At 36.7% G+C, this 24103-nt stretch overlaps 1 protein-coding gene across 5 annotated transcripts in view; it reads left to right on the top strand.

The window, feature by feature from the left end:
• INO80 (INO80 complex ATPase subunit) overlaps positions 1-24103 on the top strand; it is a 122731-nt gene that overhangs the window by 3423 nt on the left and 95205 nt on the right. For all 5 annotated transcript variants that reach the window (XM_055537411.1, XM_055537408.1, XM_055537412.1 and 2 more), the window contains exons 2-4: positions 23031-23216; positions 23463-23632; positions 23726-23793. In XM_055537411.1, the coding sequence (XP_055393386.1) occupies positions 23074-23216; positions 23463-23632; positions 23726-23793 (381 nt within the window). In that variant the 5' untranslated portion in view covers positions 23031-23073. The remainder of the gene's footprint in view (positions 1-23030; positions 23217-23462; positions 23633-23725; positions 23794-24103) is intronic.

The raw sequence follows: 24103 nt of genomic DNA, 5'->3' as shown, positions 1-24103 counted from the left end.
GCCTTTGCCCTGGAGAGTCCAGCATGTAGCTAAGTCATTTTATATGCATCAAACCAGTGATTTTTTTTTTTTTTAAGAAGTAGAAGGATTGTTGGCTCAAATTTGCATTCACATGAACAGGACTTTTTAGGGGAAAAGCGAGTGATAATTTAGCTGAAGAGAAACCTGGTTGTATAATAGAAAGACATTGTTTTGAACTTAAAAAGACTTAGGTTTGAGTCCCACTTAGCACTGAATAAGTCAGTGAACTTTTTGTTTCAGTTCTCCGTATTTGTAAAACAGGTACAATAATTTTCACTTCTGAGATTAAATGACATATCAGCTATAAGACAGCATATTAAGAAATGTTAGTTTATTTTCACCTTTGAAGAACATATCAAAAACTTTAACATACATTTAGTTTTGATTTGGAAGAGGAAACTTATGCAGTAGGAAAGAACATATATGGCATATAGGGTTTTCTCAGGGTATTCATGTATAGTGTCACCTTTTTATACTGGTACTAAAATGATTCATATTTCTTATGAATATAAACAGATAAGCTGCCTTTGGGTTTGCATGTGACAGCTACCTTTTCTGGGCAAGAAGTTAACTGAGGAGAATAAACTGGGTAAATCTTTCATTCCTTGTGCATGAACAGAAAAATGGCTAGTGAACATCAATATGGTAAAAGGAATGCTAGGCCAAGTGGTCAGTTTATCTCTGAGATTGTTGTCTGAATATTACTAGAAAGGCTGTCAACGTATTTGTCACTCCTGGAACTTCCCTGTTGGTCCAGTGGTTTAAGACTTCATGCTTCACTGCAGGAGGCGTGGGTTTGATTCTTGGGGAGCTAAGATCCCAAATGTCTCATGGTGTGTCTAATAAGTAAATAAATGTTTAAAAAAGTCACTCCTGAGAGAAGTATGAAAAATAAAATTTAGAAATGGACTGTATTTGTATTATCTTGGTAGAAAACCACAGTGCATTCACTCTTAGACTTAAATTATTACACCTCAAAGAAGAACAAATTAAGCAGGAGGGAAGTTTCCAGTATAAATAATGAAGGCTTTCATATGAAGATAAATTTGACTTCACAATGGAGTGATGAAGACTAAGATGGACTATTATTAAATTGTTAATCTGGAAAATTAGAACTAGCTTGAAAGATGAATATTGTTAGATAGGTGTATAATGAGTGGTTTGTTTATGAAACTTAATAACACAGAAAGTGGTTAAAGCTCATGAACAGACCAGACCCAATTTAAATATTACAAAGCCAGAGACTTTTCCATCCCTAGTTCATTTCAGGTGAACAACCATTTAATGATACTTGAACCTAATGGTTTATGAAACTCCTTATTCTGTTCATTCATTCACTCAATATTTATTTATTGAACACATACTGAATGTGCTTTGATCCGCCCAAGAGTGATTTGTTGAGCATCTGCCACACTCAGGGACTGTGGTAAGACTCTGTTGGGTATGTACAAGTGAATTAATCTAATTGTATGTATATATATTGGAGAAGGAAATGGCAACCCACTCCAGTCTTCTTGCTTGGGAAATCCTATGGACAGAGGATCCTGGTGGCCTACAGTCCATGGGGTTGCAAAAGAATTGTACTTGACTTAGTTTCTGAACAACAACATGTTTAGGTATGGAGAGTACAGAGGGGCTCTGCAAAGAGAAACAGAATTGTGCAAACTCTTAGGATGCCATTTTTTGTTTGTTGTTTAGTCACTAAGCCGTGTCTGACTCTTTTGCAACCCCATGGACTATAGTCTTCCAGGCTCCTCTGTCCCTGGGATTTCCCAAGTAAGAATACTGGAGTGGGTTGCCATTTCCTTCTCCAGAGGATATTCTTGACCCAGGGATTGAATCCACATCTTCTGCATTGGCAGGTGGATTCTTTACCACTAGTCACCAGGGACGCCATAGGGTGCCATGGATAAGTGTAAAAGTATAAACCTAAATGTTTCTCTTGACGTGCTGATATAAATTACTAGTACTTAGGTTTTTTTGTTTGTTTTAATATAGTGAAACATTCTTTTCATTTGTTTAAAGGTCCTAATCTGCCTTTTTAACGGAAGCATTGTCATCCAGTGGCCTTGTAGTATAGCCAGACCCCTTTTAGATGCTAGGGCCAGATGACCTGGGTTCAAATTTTAGCTCTCTTATTAACTGTGTTGCCTCTGGAAAGCTGTTTAAGCCTCAGTTAATTCATCTTTTAAATTAAGATAATAGAAATACCTACTTCACTCACTCACTTGCTCACAGAGACCTAAAAGTTCTTACAGTGGAACCTGGCAAAGGATGCTCTCAACAAGCATTAGCTATAATTGTAAGTACCATTTTGTTTTGACAGTTTAATCTAGAGTTTTAGTTTGTAAAGTATTGAAGTCAGAAACTTTTTATTATGAATAGAAAATATCTCAAGTCTTTTTTTAGATAACAGGTAAAAATACATCAGTAAAGAAAATCATTACAATGCATTAACCTTGTGTTTATGTAATGAATACCAGTAGATAGGAATAGCTTTCTATTTAAAATTATAGCTCAAAGAGATGATGTTTTACAACATTAAACTTTTTAGTTCAGGGTCTACAATATTTCTGTCCAGGTTGTCATTCTAATGTTAGTAATAATTTGCCTTTTTTAAGAATCATTCTTAGAAAATAATAGTAAGCCAGACTCTACAGTAGGGCTTGGGAAAGGTTTTCTGTAAAGGGTCAAATAATAAATCTTTGGCTTTGCTGGTCATGCTTTCTCTGTTTCAGCTACTCATGTCTGCTATTGTATTGTGAAAGCAGCCATAGTGAATATGTAAATGAGTGGGGCTATTTTCCAGTAAAACTTCATGGGCACAGAAATTGTAATTTCATATAATTTTCATGTGTCCTGAATTTTCCCCAGTTATTTCAAAACTTAAAAACCATTCTTATCTGTCAGGATTTATAAAAATGAGCAGCAGGCTGAGTTTGACATGCAGGGCATGCCAACTCCTGTTCTAGAGTCGTGGCTCTGTAACTCTTTGGCTAGGTGATCTTGTGCTAGTTAATATTAAGCCTTTAATTCCATCATTTCAATAGGGATAATACATAAAAGTATTTACTTTATATGTAGAGTTGTTATAAATAAATGAAATAATCCATGTGAAGTGCTTAGCAGCATCCCTGACACAAAGTGTTTAATAAATGCTATAAATTATTGTCATCTAGGTGAAACTCCCTCATTTTACACTGAGACTCTTGGGACCCTGAAAGGATAGCTGTTATTCTTAAAGTCTGTATGGCTTGTCAGTAGCATTAAACTTCAAGTTCTTGACTTCACGTTCTCTTTCTACCGAACCATGCTGCTTCCACAGAGGATTGTAATACCATTTGATTCATTTAAAATACTGCTTGATAAAATTATTCTGTTGGCTACAGTAGTAGTGGATGCATGACATTATGCATTTGCTAAACTCGCAGGGCCTTTATAGCACAGAGTAAACTTCAGTATGTCCACATTAAGCGAAAATCATTTCGGAGGTTGAAGGATTCCAGGAAGGAATGCGGATTGTGAAAGGAGAATATAATAATATTATAAATGTATGAAACTGCCTTATTAAAATTAGGCTGCTGCTGCTGCTAAGTCTCTTCAGTCGTATCTGACTCTGTGCGACCCCATAGAGGCAGCCCACCAGGCTCCCCCGTCCCTGGGATTCTCCAGGCAAGAACACTGGAGTGGGTTGCCATTTCCTTCTCCAGTGCACGAAAGTGAAAAGTGAAAGTGAAGTCACTCAGTCGTGTCGGACTCTTAGCGACCCGTGTACTGCAGCTTTCTAGGCTCCTCCGTCCATGGGATTTTCCAGGCAAGAGTACTGGAGTGGGGTGCCATTGCCTTCTCCAAAATTAGGAGGAGGGAAATGCTAACCTAAGTAACCTTGAAAAATGAGTGGACTTTTATGGAACTGCATATGAGCACTGTAGTCTAATTGTTACAATTGTATTCTATGAGATTACCACTTAATTGTGATACTGAAACACAGAGAGACTACAATTGAACAATTAAGTAAATGGATGGTGGGAGACAGACTACTTACTGTCAGAGTAAGAATTTACAGATAATCAAGGGGAGGAGGCTAGAATAATCCTTGTGGTGATGGATTAAAGTTGGAGTCATCAGTATGAATCCGTGTTTAGTTCGATACAGATATAGGTGGTTGCATATACAAATTTTTAGAGGCACATACATAACATGGGTTTATATACACAGGTATATTTCTGTGCTCTGTGCAGAGAAGGTTAAAAACCTAGGAGCATACCTAGTACCCACATATTGTTTTCTTATACCATTATGTAATAAAAGGAACTGGAGCTCCTTGGAGAAATCGCTAACTCTAGGTTCGATACAGGAAATCTACAAGATGAGCCTGGAGCATCTTGTGCCAGAAGGTAAGGAAGTACTACAGCTTCCACCACCAGCATTCCACATTGATGAGGATATGTCAGAGGAGCACAGGGACCAACTGAAAAAGCTCCCAGTGGCCAAAATTCAACGATTTGAGCAGCAAAATAAAGCAGCATTGGATTATAACCCATAACATAAAATCAATATTTTTGACTCTATATTGGTCTAAATAAATGATTGAATAAATGAATATACTGCTTGGAATACTTCATTAGCATGGCTTTATGCCCTTGGAGCCTCTGCTTGTTGGAGGTCGTCCTTCAGACAATATTGGAATAGTTAAATATGTGGGAGTTTGGAGTCAGACTTGTTGGATTCCAGTCCTGGCTCTGTCACTTTTGGCTGTGTGACCTTAGGGGAGACCTTAAGCTTAACTTTTTTTTTTGTTTGTAAAATAAGGGTTATAGTGTTATCTATGTCATAAAAGAATTAAATATGTGAATGTATATATGAAGTACATATGCAAATAAAATGTCATCTGGTTCTCAATAGAATGTGTGTACATAGTCTTATTGCATTTGATGCAACAAAATAAAAAATTTGAATTCTCAGTTGGAATTCCTTGTGATGAAGTTCCCTCACCCCCAAGCTTCTTGAATAGTTAAGTGTTTATTGGACACCTAGTTTGGTGTAAACATACTTGCCTTGTGTATAATATCTGTGTGTATTATAAAATAAAGATAATGAAAGTAATTATATTTGGTGTTAATACAAATATCGTGTCTTAAGTGACTGAAATACAGTTGAAAAGCAAGAGCTGTTTAGTATACAGTTCACCTCATGCTTGTTTACAGATGGTTCATTGCCAGGATGAATTCCTGAACTTTGATTTCTCAGACTTCCTTTAGTGAAGACAGTTTTACACAGCTTCTCTGTTACCACCCACACTGGATACTGTGTTGACCCCAAAAATGAAAACCGACTTTTAGTATAGGAAAACTGAATAGAAAAGTCAATTTTATAATATTGGCTGTTATGAATGTCTCTTACCTTTTATTCTCAATAATAAACTCTCACCATTACTTTTGTAATAATGGACAGTTAGCTATATGGAACTGATAACTAAGTTATCTCAGCTCTTTGTGAGAATCTCTATTTTTCACAAATATCTATCAAGTAAGTTAATGTTAACTTCCTTTTGATGAGAAATAAACTGAATTGCTCAAGATTTTGGGCCTGTGGATTCGGTTCTTTAATTTCCCTTTTACTGGTGCATATATTTCTCAGCTATCTCACTCCCTGAAAAAGGTAAGTGTTTTCATGAATTTAGCTGTGAAAGTTGTTAAAGTCACTACTTCTTCAGTAAGGAATCTTTAGCTTTGTTTTCAAATTTTTAATTTGATAAATTGTCATTAATTTAGATTGGGTTCTTTTCACCAGAAGACTTGTGAAATATACTAGGGACCTCTAATATAGCCTAACATAAAACAGTTTTTTCTTTAATTACCATGTGAAAGGTCCACTGGCTACCTCGAAGCATTTCCTCCTTTTGGATATTTTTTATTTAGACTCTAATTAATTCTTAATTAACAGGGATTAAATTTGTTTGACCAGATGTCATGTCTGTGGTGTATACTACAGAACTCCCTGTAGGCAATTGTGCTAGTAATTTATTTTTTATTATTTTGATAAAATGCAGTTTGTTCCCTGTCTTGATGAAGATGCTATTCTAGGAAACTGAAATGATTCTTTACCTAGAAGAAAGCAAATACATTGACGTCATCCTTGGAAACGTACTTCATTTTGGTATATATTCTGATTTTATTGAGGAAGAAAAGTAGGGAAAGGTAAACATGGATAAGTACTTTTTCTTTCTCACAATATACCTATAAGATAAGCTAATAGAACTCTCTGGAAGGGCCATGATTTTTTAGCCAGGAGTTCTTCATTCCATTTAAAGTGCAGATGTAGGGAGTTCCCTGGCGATCCAGTGGTTAGGAGGTTAGGACTCTGCGCTTTCATCGTGGTGGCCCGAGGACGATCCCTCATTGAGGAACTCAGATTCTGCAAGCTGAGTAGCAAGAACCATCCCCTCCCCAGTACCCCGTCCTCCAAAAAAAAAAACAAAACCCATGCTGGTGTAATTTTTGTCTCTCAAACTTTGATTTGGGGAAACCCTAGGTTTGTTAAATTATTCCTTTGCTCTTATAGTAGGAACTGTTCTTCGGTTGAGCAGGTGCTTTCTGGCCTTCCTCTCAGCCTATGTAGAGGGCTCTGTCAGCCTGTGCTTTTTGAGGATAAGGTTTTTCCCTCCTGTTTAGTTCAGTTCTGGAACGTAGTGGCTTCTTTAACTTTTTAGTGCATATTCAGTGGTTTGAATGGAAAGTTTAGGTTCAACTAGAATATTTAAAGAGTACCTAATGATTTATTTTCCTCTTAACTTGCCATGTGTAGAGTGACCAAATACTGTTCAAACGTGGATACTTTTGGAAGTGAGGAGAGAATGTTGGTAATTATGTTTCAGACAACAGGCATAAAATTGAACTGTCATGGGGAGACCCATTCATAGGATCACTCTTGTCTCTTTGTTGTTTTATCATGGCAGAGTCTGTGGTAAAGAATTGGGTGGTGAAGAATTGGGGCTTTTAAGTCACTGATAATACATCTGAGTTCTAATTCTAGCTCGGGCAAGTTATTTAACCTAACTAAAATGGGAATACAGTTTAAATTACCATGAGGATTAAATGAGCTAGTATTATTAAAGCACGTAGGACAGAAAAGCCCCTCACACTAGTGTGCTCTTATTCAGTGATAGGTCCCTTGTCCTCCTCTCATCAGGCCATACTTCCAACTGAGGCTGACATTGAAAGTTTTTTTTATGGTTAAGGTTATATGAAACATTTCAGTGAACGCAGAAATGTTTTTTGGCTGAGCCATTGAGTTTCTTTTTTGTTAAAGTTGTATAATTATGATGGGCAGGAAATAAATGCCTGTAGAACCTAATTACTCTTACTCTTTCAAAGCATTCATGAGAAAAAAATTTTACCCTGATTATTTTTTGTAGAATTGCTAAATGATATTTTAATAGATTTTAATAGTTTATAAGATATAAACTATATAATATTTAATAGTAATGGAAAGAAGTTGCTGGTAATCTTTATTTCAGCTAAATGGAATGATACAAAGATGTTTTATTGGTTAGGGAAAAAGTGATTTAAATGAGAATTTTATTAAATTTCTTGTCAGTATATTGTACAGATTATGTATTTTGGAATTTAGATTATTTTCCCCATATTTTTTATATTCTTCAAATTTAATCCATTTAAATTATTTGTGAATTTTTAAAAAGGAAACTAAAGAAAAGCAGTTTTTGTTGTACTTTATGCATTAGTACAAGGCAAAGAGGGGAGTATTCAGATACTAAACTTCCACCTACTTCTGATATTGCATATGATTTCTTACTTAGTAATCAACAGATAATAAGGTAATACAGAAAGACCTAGGGTAAAGAACAGCCACAGTGATAGCAGATCCAGCTAAGAGAACTAAGAGAAATGGGAGTTACTTAGTTGGCCCATTTAAGTATACATTAAATTGTTGCTGCCTGTAAAATATTGGAGAATTAGGGAAGATATTTTAACAGGAATACTGGTTATACAGTATACAGTAAAAGTATACAGTACTTAAGTATACTGTATATAAGTATACAGTAAATTGTTGCTGCCTGTAAAATATTGGAGAGTTAGGGAAGATACTTTAACAGTAAGGAATACTGGTTAAGCATAGCATATGTTAATGGGAGCTTTTAGTATCTGTGTTACCTGGTACTGGAGAAATACAAAAAATACTTTAAGGGCAGTGGCTAGAAATTGAATCCTAATCTGAAGAGCAAAAGGGAAAGTGGAGGATCTTCTGGAGTAATTCTGAGTGGCCTTGGAACCCAGCAGAATCCTGGTAAGGCTTTTGTGTTAGAGGGAATTTGCACCTTTATTTGGTGTGGATATGGCAAAGAGGGCTACTGGGTCTGATTACATATAGTTTGCACTAATACCCTTTCTCTGCAGACTGTTAATACTGTTGCAAACTGATAAAGAATGAAACCAAGCAAAGAAGGACTAACTAGTTTTTTTAAATGCAGAAGGTTTTAATTTTGATGAAGTCAGTTTATCAATATTTTCTTTTGTAGTTTGTACTTCCTGTGTGCCCTATCTATTAAATTTTTATCTACTCCAAAATTACAAGGGTATGTTCTTATGTTTTCTTTTAGAAGCTTTATCGTTTTAACTTTTTATTTAAGTCTGATTTGTCTCTCACATCACTTTTGTATAGATATGAAGTGTAGGTGTTTGACGTTCAATCTCTCCTCCATATAGATCTCCAGTTGTTCCAATACCATTTGTCAAAAAAAAAAAAAACCCTTCCTTTCCCTATTGAATTGTTTAGTGCCTTTGTCAAGAACAGTGTGACTGTGTAAGTGTGGATCTCTTTCTGAACTCTATTCTATATTGTTGATTTGTCTGTCCTCTGCCAATGCAGCACCATCTGATTACACTGATTTCAAGAGTTACTGAAAATTTCAGTGAACTCCCAACTTTAGCCATCTTTTCTAAACTTGTTTAGACTCTTCTGCATCCTTTGTATTTCCATAGAAAGTTTAGACTGAGCTTGTCAGTCTCTTCAAAAACTGGGATTTGATTGAGAAACTATAGATGAATTAGAGAATGTACATGAAGGATGTTACAGTAATACATATATCTGACAAAATAATTATATCTGTGATATATCAAGGACTTATATAACTCAGTAATAAAAAGACTGAAATTTTCTGAAATGTGGTTGAAAAACTTTAACAGACATTTCACAAAGGAATTCATACAAATGGCCATTAAGCGTATGAAAAGGTACTCACCTTTATCAGTCATCAGGGATGTACAAATTAAAACCACAGTGAGATATTATAATACAAAGTGTTGACAAAGATGGGAAGCAACTAGAACTCTTATTCATTGTTGGGGGGTGGGGAGTGTAAAATAGCAGAACAACTTTGGAAAGTTGTTTGGTGGTTTCTTTTAAGGATAAACATATACCTACCTATAACCTAGCAGTTCCATTCCTCAGAATTTACCCAAAGAGAAATGAAAACCCAAATATCCATCAGCAAGTGAATAGATAAATTGTGATTATATTCATTCTTGTAATGGAGTCTGATTCAGCAACAAAAAGGAATGAACTATATGTAGTAACATGGATGAATCTCAAAAACATACTCAAAAAAAACCTCAAAGAATTCAGATACAAAAGTATATATACAGTATTTGTTATTGTTCAGTCACTCAGTTGTGTCTGACTCTTTGTGACCCCATGCAGTATGATTCCCTTTATATAATAAATTTCTAGTCTTATAGTGGTTCAAGGATTGTTTGGATTCAAATCTACATTCCCTTTTAAAGTGGTATGAACTTGAGCAAGTTACTTAACATGTAAGCCTTTGGTTCCTTATCTGTAAGTGGGATAATAATAGTCATAATCTTTTTAAGCAAGAGTATCCAGTAGGTTCTCTGTGCTAGAGGTATTATACTACTGTTAGAATTTTGTAAGAACCCTCCATATGATATTTAAATTTGTATAGTGTTGCAAATAATTTTTGGTTATTTTTAAACTTTTTTCCTGTGCAGAAATGGCACATTGTAACATTTATTGAGATATGATTTCTGGTTGATAAAAGTCACCATTTAAAATGCATATAGTTTTAGTGTATTCATTGGTTTTAATATATTCACAGAGTTGGCAATAGTCACCTCATTGTCAGAACCTTTTCATCAGCCCCCAAAGAAACCTCTGTTTATTATCAGTCACATTCCATTCCCCACTTGTTGTTTCGTCACTAGGTAGTATCTGACTCTTTTGAGACCTCATGGACTGTATCCCAGCAGGCTCCTCTATCCATGGAAAAAGCCAGGCAAGAATACTGGAGTGGGGTGCCATTTCCTTCTCCAGGGGATCTTCCCGAGCCAGGGATTGAACTTGTGTCTCTTGTGCCTCCTGCTTTGGCTGGTGGATTCTTTACCACTGAGCCACCAGAGAAGCCCCTACTTAACTCTGTCTCAACTTCCTGTCCCACACAACCACTGATCTTTTTTTGTTTCCTGTGGAGCTGCTGTTCTGGATACTTCATAAATTAATCAAACAATATAAGGGCTTTGTTGACTGGCTTGTTTACTTAGTATAATGTTTTTAAAGTTCATCTGTGTTACAGTGTCTGTTAGTAATTATTCCAACTCTAATGCCAAATAATATTCCATTGTATGGATATACCACATTATATTTATCCATTCATGAGTTGATGGACGTTAGTGTTGTTTCCACCTTTTGGCTGCTGTGAATATTACTATGAAGATTCAAGTCTTAACTTTTTTTGCAGACATACTTGCATTTCTCTTGGGTATACCTAGAAGTGGATTTGCTGGGACAAAGGTAAACATATGTTCAACTACTTGAAAAACTTATCAGACATTTCCTAAATGGCTGCACCATTTTACATTCCCACTAGCAGTGTACAAAGGTTCCAGTTTCTGTATATCTTTGCCAACACTTGTTACTGTCTTTTCTATTATAATCATCCTAGTGGGTTTTATTGTGGATTTGCTTTGTATTTTCCTGGTCTCTAATGATGTTGAAGCATCTTTTCATGTACTTTTAGCCACTGAAATATCCCCTTGGGAGGAAAATTTATCCTTTTCCCACTTTTAATTAATTAAAAAAATTGTTTTTGGGATTGCCAAACAGCATGGGGGATCTTACTAGTTTCCTGACCAGGCATGGAACCTGCCTCCACTGCACTGGAAGTGCAGAGTCTTAACCGCTGGACTGCCAGGAAAGTCCCCTTTGTCCATTTTTAATTTGAGTACCTTTTTATTACTGTGTTTTAAGAGCTTTGTAAAATATTCTGGATATCAATCAGTTCCTTATCAGATACATGATTTGTAAGTATTTTCTCCTATTAGTGAATTTTCAATTTCTTGAGAGTATCCTTTAAAGCACTAAAGATGATAAGTCCAGTTGATCTGTTTTTCCTTTTGTTGCTGTTGCTCTTGGTATGTTATCTAAGAAACTGTTACCTCATCCAAGGTCATGAAGATTTTTTCTAACATTTTCTTCTAAGAGTTTTATACTTTTAGCTCTTAAATTTAGGTTTATGATCCCTTTTGAGTTAATTTTTTGTGTGTAGTGTAAGGAAGAGTTCCAGCTTCATTCTTTGTATGTTGCTGTACAGTTGTCATTGCGCCATTTGTTCAAAAGGCTGGTCTTTCCCCCACTGGATTATCTTGACACCCTTGTTGGACATCAGTTGATTCTAAATGTAAGGGTTTATTTCTGGACTCTCAGTTGTTCCATTGATCTATGTTTCTCACCTTATGTCCGCACCATATATCTTAATAACTACTTCAGCTGTGTGGATAATTTTAAAATCAAAGTATGAATTCTCCAACTTTGTCATTTCAAAGATTATTTTGGCTGTCCTAGGTCCCTTACATTTCCATATGAATTTTATTTTATTTTTTATTTACTTTTTGGCTGCACGGTGGCTTACAGGATCTTAGTTCCCTGACCAGCAATGAAACCTGGACCACAGCAGTGAAAGTGTTGAGTCCTAACCACTGGATCACCAGGGAATTCCCTGAATTTTGTAATCAGCTTGTCTATTTCTTCAAAAAAGGCAGCGTGGATTTTTGATGTGTATTGTTGAGATGTTAGAAATGTTAAATCATTTGATCCATGAACTGTGGGATATTGTCATTTTTTTAGTTCTTCTAATTTCTTTCAACAGTGTTTTGCAGTTCTTTGGTTAAGTGTTTGTTCTTTTTGATGGTAATGTAAGTGGAGTTATTTTCTTAGTTTTTCTTTCAGATTGTTTGTTGCCAGTATATAAAAATATAAATGATTTTTGTATGTTGATCTTGTATCCTACAAGATAACTGAGCTTGCTTATTAGTTCTAATCATTTTTTAGAGCATTCCTTGGTGTTATCTACTCTATGTACAAGATCATGTCATCTGTAAATATAGTTTTACTTCTTTCTTTTCAGTCTGGGTGCCTGCCATCACTCTCTTCCTCCCTTCCTTCTTTGCCTAATTGCCCTAGCTAGAATTTTCAGTCCACTTTTGAATAGAGGTTGTGAAAGCAGACAACCATGTCTTGTTCCCGATCTTAAGGGGGAAGCATTCTGTATTTCACTATTAGGTATGGTGTTAGCTCTGTTTTGTGTCAGTGTCCTTTATCAGGTTGAGGGAGGGTCCCCCCCCCCCCGCCCTTTTTTTAAAAGTTTTTTTTATTTTTTGGCAGCACTGTGTGGCCTGTGGAATCTTAGTTCTCCAGCCAGTGATGGAACCTCTGCCCACTGCAGTGGAAGCATGGAGTCTTAAACATGGCTGTCAGTAGTGAAGACTGTTCCTAGTTTGTTGACTGTTTTATTTTGATATGGTGTTGGATTTTGTCAAATCATTTTTCTGTTTCTGTTGAGATGATCAAGTGGGTTTTGTGCTTTAATGAGGTCTAACACATTGATTTGCAGGTATGACACCAACTTTGCATTCCTGGGATAAATTCTACTTTAGTAATAGTGTGTAATTCTTTTTATATGTTGTTGGATTCTGTGTATGATGCAGTTAACCCTTGAAAAACATGGGTTTGAACTGCATGGACTCACTTATATGCGGATTGTTTTTCAGTAACTGCATACTGCACCATCTGTAGTTGGTTGAATCCATAGATGCAGAACTGTGGATATGGAACCTGAGGTACAGAACAGCATGATATATGAGTTTTCAACTGCAAGGAGGACCAGTGGCCCCAAATCCCCATGTTGTTCAAGGGTCAGCTGTATTTTGTTGAGGATTTTATATCTACATTAAAAGGGTTATTAGTCTATATAGTCTTTCCTTGGTACCAATGGGGAATTGATTCCAGGATCCCCTGCAAATACCAGAATTTGTGGAAGTTCAGGTCCCATCTATAAAATGGTATAGTCAGCCCTCCATATCCGTGGGCTCTGTATATGGGATATGGAGGGCTGACTGTATTTTCTTGTGATGTCTTTGCCTGGTTTTAAGAATCAAGGTAATGCAGATGTCATAGAGTTTCCTTTCTGTTATCTGGAAGAGTTTGTGAAGGATTGGTATTAATTCTACTTTAAATGTTTGGTAAAATTCACTGGTGGAGCCATTTGGCCTGAGTTTTTCTTTGTGGTTGGAAGCATTAAATTTTAGATGATTGTATTCATCACACTTCGTTTTTTATTCATTAGCTCATACAGAAGGATCCATATCCTAAACTCTGCTGTTTCCTCATTCAGAGTTATCAGTTCAGTTCAGTTGCTTAGTCGTGTCCGACTCTTTGCAATCCCATGGACTGCAGCATGCCAGGCCTCCCTGTCCATCACCATCTCCCAGAGTTTACTCAAACTCATGTCCATCAAGTTGGTGATGCCATCCAACCATCTCATTCTCTGTCGTCCCCTTCTCCCCCATTCAATCTTTCCCAGCATCAGGGTCTTTTCCATTGAGTCAGTTCTTCACATCAGGTGGCCAAAGTATTGGAGTTTCAGCTTCAACATCAGCCCTTCCAATGAACACTCAGGACTGATTTCCTTTAGGATGGACTGGTTGGATCTCCTTGCAGTCCAAGGGACTCTCAAGAGTCTTCTCCAACACCACAGTTCAAAAGCATCAATTCTTTGGCACTCAGCTTTCTTTATGGTCCAACTCTCACATCCATACATGACTACTGGAAAAACCATAACCTTGACTAGATGGACCTTTGTCAACAAAGTAATGTTTCTGCTTTTCAATATGCTATCTAGGTTGGTCATAACTTTCCTTCCAAGGAGTAGCCATCTTTTAATTTCATGGCTGCAGTCACCGTCTGCAGTGATTTTGGAGCCCCCCAAAATAAAGTCTGCCACTGTTTCTGCTATTTCCCCACCTATTTGCCATGAAGTGAGGGGACTGGATGACATGTTCTTAGTTTTCTGAATGTTGATCTTTAAGCCAACTTTTTCACTCTCCTCTTTCACTTTCATCAAGAGGCTCTTTAGTTCTTCACTTTCTGCCATAAAAGTGATGTCATCTGCCTGTCTGAGGTTATTGATATTTCTCCCGGCAATCTTGATTCCAGCTTGTGCTTCATCCAGCCCAGCGTTTCTCATGATGTACTCTGCATAGAAGTTAAATAAGCAGGGTGACAATATACAGCCTTGACGTACTTCCTTTTCCTATTTGGAACCAGTCTGTTCTTCCATGTCCAGTTCTAACTGTTGCTTCCTGACCTGCATACAGATTTCTCAAGAGGCAGGTCAGGTGGTCTGGTATTCCCATCCCTTTCAGAATTTTCCACAGTTTGTGGTGATCCACACAGTCAAAGGCTTTGGCATGGCCAGTAAAGCGGAAATTTCTGAAACTCTCTTGCTTTTTTGATGATCCAGCGGATGTTGGTAATTTGATCTCTGGTTCCTCTGACTTTTCTAAAACCAGTTTGAACATCTGGAAGTTCACGGTTCACGTATTGTTGAAGCCTGGCTTGGAGAATTTTGAGCATTACTTTACTAGCATGTGAGATGAGTGCAACTGTGCGGTAGTTTGAGCATTCTTTGGCATTGCCTTTTCTCTGGGATTGGAATGAAAACTGAGCTTTTCCAGCCTGTGGCCACTGCTGAGTTTTCCAGATTTGCTGGCATATTGAATGTAGCACTTTGACAGCATCATCTTCCAGGATTTGAAATAGCTCAACTGGAATTCCATCACTTCCACTAGCTTTGTTCATCACCTTCACTAGCTTTCTAAGGCCCACTTGACTATACATTCCAGGATGTCTGGCTCTAGTGAGTGATCACACCATTGTGAGCATCTGGGTCATGAAGATCTTTTTTGTACAGTTCTCCTGTGTATTCTTGCCACCTCTTCTTAATCTTCTGCTTCTGTTAGGTGCATACCATTTCTGTCCTTTATTGTGCCCATCTTTGCATGAAATGTTCCCTTGGTGTACCTCATTTTCTTGAAGAGATCTCTAGTCTTTCCCATTGTATTATTTTCCTCTATTTTTTGTACTGATCACTGAGGAAGGCTTTCTTACCTCTCCTTGCTATTCTTTGGAACTCTGCATTCAAATGGGTATATCTTTCCTTTGCCCCTTTGCTTTTCACTTCTCTTCTTTCCACAGCTCTTTGTAAGGCCTCCTCAGAGAGCAATTTTGCTTTTTTGCATTTTTTTTTTCCCTTGGGGATGGTCTTGATCCCTGTCTCCTGTACAGTGTCACGAACCTCCATCCATAGTTCATCAGCCACTCGGTCTATCAGATCTAGTCCCTTGAATCTATTTGTCAGTTCCACTGTATAATCGTAAGGGATTTGATTTTGGTCATACCTGAATGGTCTAGTGGTTTTCCCCACTTTCTTCAATGTAAGTCTGAATTTGGCAATAAGGAGTTCATGATCTGAGCCACAGTCAGCTCCCGGTTTTGTTTTTGCTGACTGTATAGAGCTTCTCCATCTTTGGCTGCAAAGAATATAATCAGTCTGATTTCGGTGTTAACCATCTGGTGATGTCCACGTGTAGAGTCTTCTCTTGTGTTGTTGTAATTCAGAGTGATAGATATTTGTAAGTCATGCAGATTCCTTGTTTAGCATTCAGCACAGTGTGACACTCAAAAGTTCAGGAAGTTTTTTTCCTGAACTTCCATTGCACTTTATCTGTACATCTCTTAAGTAACTTCCCATTTGTGCTTTTTATTGTGGTTTTTATGTTCTAGCTTTACATTCTCTGTTAGACTAAATCTCTGAAGGAAATATCTTTTTCTACACTGAGTTCAGCAATTGAATAGCTGAATGAGTGAAATGTGACTTTAATATTCATGTGAAAATAACATCTCCATTCTTTTTTGGTCTGTTTATGTCTTTAAAAATATTACAAAGCTTATTTATTTGCCCTGATCCTGCTCTTTGTGCCATAGCCCTGCAGATTATTAATGTAGCCTGTTTCTCTGAACTCAGTAAATCACATTCAGTCATAATAGGTTTGGGTTACAGATTGCCTGAGTTATGGAGGAGTGCAGGTGGGAAATCCAGTTGTTCTGTTACCTTAATATTTGGCCTTTTAGAGCTTTAGCCTATAACCTGCTATAGACTGTCTTCAGTCCTTAAAATGCTTTAAAGCTATAGTTTTCACAAGAGCTGTACTTTAATTCAGACTTTTCTGTACTAATATGAATAAATTTAGGAATTATTTCTTTTTAAAAATTTATTTATTTTTAACTGGAGGAGGATTGCTTTATAGTATTGTGTTGGTTTCTGCCATATATCAACATGAATCAGCCATAGGTATATGTATTTTCCCCTCCCTCTTGAACCTCCCTCCCACCAGGAATTACTTCTTTTTTTTTTTTTTTTTTTAATTTTATTTATTTATTTGGCTGCTCTGGGTCTTAGTTGTAGCATGTGGGATCTAGCTCCCTGACCAGGGATCGAACCTGGGCCCCCTGCACTGGGAGCTCAGAGTCTTAGCCACTGGACCACCAGGGAAGTCCCCAGGAATTACTTCTTAAAGGCAGTTATGATTGAACTGTCTTTAGATATCTGACTAAGTCAGTGATTCTCAATCTGGTCTTCTCTTAAATATTTTGATGAGTGATTTTGCCATAAAATGGTCAAATAAATTGAGAATTCCTCTTGGAAAGAGACTAAGCACATTAGCATATTGGGAATGTGAAGAATCTTAAGTCTGACTTTAATGCATTAATATTTTTAATGAAATTGAAAGTCGCTCATTCATGTCTGACTCTTTGTGACCCCATGGACTACACAAGCCATGGAATTCTCCAGGCCAGAATACTGGAGTGGGCAGCCATTCCCTTCTCCAGGGGATCTTCCCAACTAAGGGATTGAACCCAGGTCTTCCACATTGTAGGTGGATTCTTTACCAGCTGAGCCACCAGGGAAACCCAGGAATGCTGGAGTGGGTTGCCTATGCCTTCTCCAGAAGATCTTCCTGACCCAGGAATTGTACCGGGGTCTTTTGCATTGCAGGCGGATTCTTTACCAGCTGAGCTACCAGGGAAACCCAATATTTTTAATATCCATGGTCATTTATTAATATCAAGCTAGCACTCAGAGAAGTAAACTTTGGGAAATGGTTCTCTAAATGACTGGTGTGAAACTAACTTAGGGCAGTATTTATAAAGAGAAATTGGGGGGGGGGAATTATGGAAAATCCAAATGTTTAGGTCTTATGACAAATACTTAATAGCCAGAATTGTAATTGTAGTATTTTATGAGCTGATTGTGATATAGCATGTTATTACCATTGCTGTTAAGAAATAAAGATTAGAACTCACCCCTTAACCTTAAAAAAAAAAATTAAAATTAAACTAAAAACTGTTTCTTGGATTAGGCTACCATTGAACAGAGCCTGTTAGCTCACCCCTGTTCAGAAATAGGATGGCTTTCCCTGTTGGGTCTTTAATTTGGGGGAGGATGGAAATTCTCAGCTAAGAATTGGCAGTTGGTGCAGGTGTCCTTCAGCTTCTTGTCTAGAAGTAACACCTTGATCTCTTCTATCCCCATTTTTATCTAAGCTTGCCTGGGAGACAAATTTTATGGAGGATTCCCTGAAAGATATTCATTCAGTTCACGCATTCTCCTGTTGTTCAATGGATAATAAATGGTTGAATCCATTCTGCTTAAGTTTCTGTTACCTGACTTTTGTTATCTTTTGATTTGTCTTATTTAAACTTTTATCCGCAAGTCTTGTGTCCAGGATGGACGTGGAGGCCTATGGTCATTGACTACAGATTGTCTTTATATAGAAAGTAACATTAGAACTAGAGTTTTGTAGCCTTGACATTTAAGACTATGTTTTGAAAAGCAAATTAATATGGTCATTTTAAAATATCAGAACCAAATAGATTCATTAGATAGGGATTCTTTGCCCAAATAGTTGAGCAAGTTTATTTAGGAAGAGAGCTAAGGCATGCATGTGTATGTACAGTTAGTCAAGTGTAAGATCATGTACGTGCCATCCTTTCTGTAAATAACCATATAGATGTTCAAAGAAGTGGGAAGTTTTAGCTAAGAATAATCTGAAAGTGTTTCCTGGAACAGGGTATCTCATTTTGTCTTTGAGAGATTTCATCTCAGCTTGGTGAGACTTACCTTACAGAGGTGTTATTTATAGGATAAGGGCAAGGCAGTATCCATAAAGGCATAGCAGTGATTAGAGAATGCAAAGCAGTGCAATGCAATGCAAGCAGCCTAGAACCATACATGGACATAGGTAGGACATAGGTAGGTAAGTCTGATGTATGTGGGTTTGATTTCAAGGCAGATCCTTTACCACGGATATCAAGCTTTATTTGAGAACTAAAGGGTGATCACAGTCCAAGTTGCAGGGTAATCAGGATTAAAGAGTCAGAGTTCAGGGTATGGACCAGGTCACTCAGTGGTGAATTCCTCTGATATCATATATTATTAGTTCTTTCATCCTTTGAAATTGCAGTGAGAGCCTGTGGTTAGATGAATCTTAAAAGGTGCTCTTCACATGAAGATGGGGATGGATCTGACAGGAAGTTTAGAAGCATTTTCAGGGTGTTCTTAATTTGTGTATGCTACTGAATTTTCTGCTTACCAGTGATTAAAATGGTAAATTTTATGTATATTTTATGACAAAATCTAATCAAGCACTTGAAAAATATTAATTGACTCTCCAGATGTCATCATAAAACTTGTTGTGGAGAACTTCATACACCTCCTCCTTTAGTCCTATGGAAATAAGAGAGCGCTGTTTCATGTTTGCCATTTCAGCTGTCAGTGTTGATGTGCTACAAAGGCGATTCTGGGAGAATCAGACGACAGGACTGGGGTGTCCAGGGGGCACATTGAGCATTGTAAGACAATACAAATAACTGATCTTCCCTGAACTTAACTGGTTTTGAGTTCATGTTTAGTATGCAGCCTAGATACTAAGGAAATATTTAAGAAATAGTTCCTTTTGAATCACGTAGTGTTTCTTTGTAGTCATACCTTTACAGTCCCTTAATTAAGGTCATTTTTTATTATCAGGTAAATTAAGTAAAGCATAATATCAATTATTTTGTAATAAAACCTTAGGAGGGAGCTAAGCAGCAATTTTTTCTTTTTATATGGAACTATAGATGATTAATCATACTGTGTTAGTTTCAGGTGTACAGAAAAATGGTTCAGTAACACGCAATAAATCCTTTTTGTTTATTTTAATACAGTGATGTGTATCTGTTATTCAGTACTCTTAACTTATTCCCCTCTCTCTTTCCCCTTTGGTAACCGTAAGTTTGTTTTCTCTGTGAGTCTGTTTCTGTTTTATAAATAAGTTCATTTGTATTGTTTTTTAAATTCCATGTATGTGATGTCATAATGATACTTGTCTTTCTCTGTTTGCCTTCACTTAGTATGATAGTCTCTAGGTCCATCCATGTTGCTGCAACATATATACCACATCTTCTTTATCCGTTCATCTGTTGCTTCCATGTCTTGGCTATTATGAGTAGTGCTATGAACATTGGAGTGCATTTATCTTTTTAAATTAGAATTTTCATCTCTTTTGGGTATATACCCAACAGTGGCATTGCTGGGTCATATGGTACCTGCATGTTGTTGTCCACAGCAGATAAACCAGTTTATATTCCCACCAGCAGAGTAGAAGTACTCCCTTTCCTCCATACCCTCTTCAGCATTTATTACTTGTAGACTTTTTGATAGTGACCATTCTGATGGGTGTGAGGTGATATCTCATTGTAGTTTTGATTTGCATTTCCCTGATAGTTAGCATTGTTGAGCATATTTTCACATGCCTGTTGGCCATCTATGTCTTCTTTGGAAAAATGACTGTCTAGGTCTTCCAAGTAGCAGCTTGATGTGCTTTAATTTGTATGTATATTAAATGTGTTATATTATTATCTAAGATAGTTTTGCTTTTTTTTTTTAATAGGTTTTTTTTTTTTTTTTTAATGGTTACTTTTATTTATTTGGCCACGCTGGATCTTAGTCGCAGCATGTGGGATCTAGTTCCCTGATCCGGGTTTGAACCTGGACCCCCTGCACTGGGAGTGCAGAGTCTTAGCCATTGGACAACTGAGGAAATCTCTTGCTTTATTTTATTTATTTATTTGTTTTTATTTTTGGTTGCACTGCATCTTTATTACTGTACACAAGCTTTCTCTAATTGTGGCAAGAGGGGGCTACTCTTCGTTGCAGTACACAGGCTTCTCATTGCAGTGGCTTCTCTTTTGTTGTAGAACATAGACTGTAGGACATGGGCTTCAGTAGTTGCAGCGTGTCGGCTCAATAGTTGTGGCCCATGGGCTTAGTTGCTCTGCGGCATGTAGAATCTTCCCCAGGCCAATGCATGTCCTCTGCATTGGCAGATGAATTCTTATCCACTGTACCGCCAGGGAAGTCCCTTTGCTTATAAATACCAAGTTTCTTTGAAATCATCTGGAATGGGTACATGTTAGGCCTCATTTGAAAAGTAGAATGTATTTAAGTCATTTAAAAAAAAGAACTTTTATTTAAAAGTTTTTTATAAAGACTTTGATAAAAAGTATTTTAAGTATTTTTAACATTGTTTACTTTGTTACCAAGGCTGATATTTTATATACCTTGAAATTCACCTTAAGTTATAATTCAGTGATTTTTAGCAAAATTACAGAATTGTGCAACCATCACTACAGTGTTGGTTTAAAACATTTCCAACTCGCCTGAAAAAAGATCTCTAATATACATTTGTAGTCACTCCCCCCTTTACACCTCCCCAAACCACTGTCCTTTACCTTGTGTATCTACAGATTTCTTTTTCTGGGTATTTTATATAATGGAATCTTACAGTATGTGGTCTTTGGTGTTTCCCTTCTTTTATTTAACAAAATTTTGAGGCTCGTTCATGTTATTGCATATATGAATTGTTTATTCCTTTTTATTGCTGATTAGTATTCCATTGTCCAGGCCACATTTTGTTTATCCATTTACTTTTTGATAGGCATTTAGATTATTTCAGTTTTTGACTACTATAAATAATATTGCTGTGAACATTCACATAAAAGGCTTTGAATGGTGGATGTGTGTTTTTATTTCTTTTGAATAGATAACAAAGAGTGAAAGTGCTAGATCACATGGTAGCTCTGTATTCAAATTTTCAAGCAACTGCCTAACTTTTCAGTAGTGGCTATAATATTTTACATTTTCACCAGCAATGTATGAGGGTTTCAGTTTCTCCACATCTTCATTCAGTCTTGTTCTTTTTCAGAATTATTTTGACTATTCTAGGTTCTTTGAGTTTCCATATAAATTTAAGAATCAGCTTGTCAATTTCTGGGCAGGGGTGGGGGGCGGGGGAGGAGGAGGAGAAAAGCCTGCTGGGATTTTGATAGGGATCATGTTGAATCTGTAGCACAATCAGGGGAGAATTTTTAACATTCTCTTAAAAAATTAAGGGAGTATAAGAGAAAGATTATATTAGGAAAATTTTAAAATCTGTAATAAAAATAAAAAGGCCCCTTTTCTGGTGGCTAAGTGATAAAAAATTTGCCTGCAATGCAGGAGACCTGGCTTTGATCCCTGGATTGGGAAGATCTCCTGGAGAAGGGAATGGTAACCCACTCCAATATTCTTGCCTGGAGAATCCCATCGACAGAGGAGCCTGGCAGGCTACAGTCCATGGGGTCACAAAGAGTCCGACATGACTTAGTGACTAATGCTTCATAATAAAAAGAGAAGACAACTCACGATAAAGATATTTTGGTTTCCTTTAAAGATTATACCTGAATTCATTGGATTATCAACTTTACAAAATAATTTACTGTTAACTATTTGTTGAGTACTTACTGTATATCAGATGGTGGGCTGATTGCTCTGTATTGTCCCATTGTTTAGTCCTGGCTCCACCCCATAACTCTTTAAAGAGACCCAATTATAAGGTAGAAGATGTTACATGAAAGACAGTTGGGGGAAAGTTGTCATGTCGATTCTCTAGTAAAGATGTCCTGACTCTAACATTCTCCTTAACAACATAAGGTAGCAAAATGCTCAGGTTTCTTACTCTCACTTTTATGCTCTTTCCTCCAGTTTTTAAAGTCATCTTTAAATCTTTATATTTAATGGCATATTTATAAGAGAGTGTGTAGTAAAAAACTTTGCAGTGTATCTAATCCCTTGTAAATGGATTACAATTACTACCTCACACATATGTATATGAATGTAGATACAAAATGAAAAAGGAAGTAGCTGTTTGGAAGGGTGATGCTGAGAACAAGTGCTCCTCTATGAGATGTACAACAGTGAATTTATGGTACAGATTTGGATAGTTGTGAGTAGTTATTAATTGTAGGGTGAAAGAGAATTGTAGGGTATAAATTTTAAGGCACTGTTTCGGAAAAGTATCATGAATTTTCATAACGATAGATGACAGTATTTCTATATTTTGATTTTTTTTCATCCTTTTAACTTCTGCCTTTGCATTAGGAGGCAGATGATACTGTAGACTTCTATTCTGATTTCTCTTCACATTGATAGCAAGCAGGCAAAATAAAGGGAGAGGGAATAGCATTTCATCTTTTTACTACTTACCTCCATTCTGCAGCCGTGTAGTCGGAAACCCTTGTGCATGAAGACAGATTTGTTCTATGGCCTCGGAGTTGGGTGCCGGGGACGATGGCGGCTGCACTGAGCTGGCAAAGCCCCTCTACCTTCAATACCTGGAGAGGGCCCTCCGATTGGACCATTTCCTGCGACAAACATCAGCCATCTTCAACAGGAATATTTCTAGGTATGGTATTCCATCTTCCCCATGTAATTTTTTACCACATTTCTGATTCCCATTATTCCTGTAGATTTTAGGGTTAAAATATCTTACTGGTTTTAGAATGTTTTTTTTCCTTCTTTCTTTCATAAAATACAGTCAACTTAACCAAAGCATCAATTTCTTCTGTAAAGTGTTTAGTCTACTAACCATAAATTACAATATTTTTCTGGGTCAGTTTTTATTGTGGATTCATCATTCTTTTATTTGTAGTGATGAAAGTGAAGATGGACTGGATGACAGTAATCCTCTATTGCCTCAGTCTGGAGATCCCTTGATACAAGTTAAGGAAGAACCTCCAAATTCATTGCTTGGTGAGACTTCTGGAGCAAGCACTTCTGAAATGTTAAACACATACTCATTGAATGGAGTTCTACAGTCAGGTCAGTGTGGTATGAGATCCCTTTTTGAACTATCAGTTCTCTTGGGTCAGTTGTCCTTTCGTTTTTTTTTATTCTTTGTGTTTCTTTACACAGAATCAAAATTTGACAAAGGGAATTTATATAACTTCTCTAAGTTGAAGAAAAGCAGAAAGTGGCTAAAGGTAAGAGATAAGGTAGAACATTTATGATTTAAATAACCCACTAAAATTGCAAATAGAAAAGTAACTGATTAATTTTGGTACACTGGCAGAGATTTCCCTAGACATGAGTCTTTTATTCTGGGTGGTGTTTTAAGAGATTATAGAGAAAAGTCTAGAGGACTCAACAAAGTTCATTTTAACAAAGTTTTTAGGAATAAAGCCCTATGCTAAGCAAGAGAGTACAGAAATACATCAGATAAGATCCTTGCCTTTACTGGCTTGTAACCACAATTAAATTTATTTTTTATTAGTACCTGAGTAGTTCATTCAT

The sequence above is a fragment of the Bubalus kerabau genome, chromosome 10 (assembly GCF_029407905.1).
Source record: "Bubalus kerabau isolate K-KA32 ecotype Philippines breed swamp buffalo chromosome 10, PCC_UOA_SB_1v2, whole genome shotgun sequence".
NCBI lineage: Eukaryota > Metazoa > Chordata > Mammalia > Artiodactyla > Bovidae > Bubalus > Bubalus kerabau.
The sequence above is the reverse complement of the archived record's forward strand: the minus strand, read 5'-3'. Positions and strand labels throughout refer to the sequence as shown.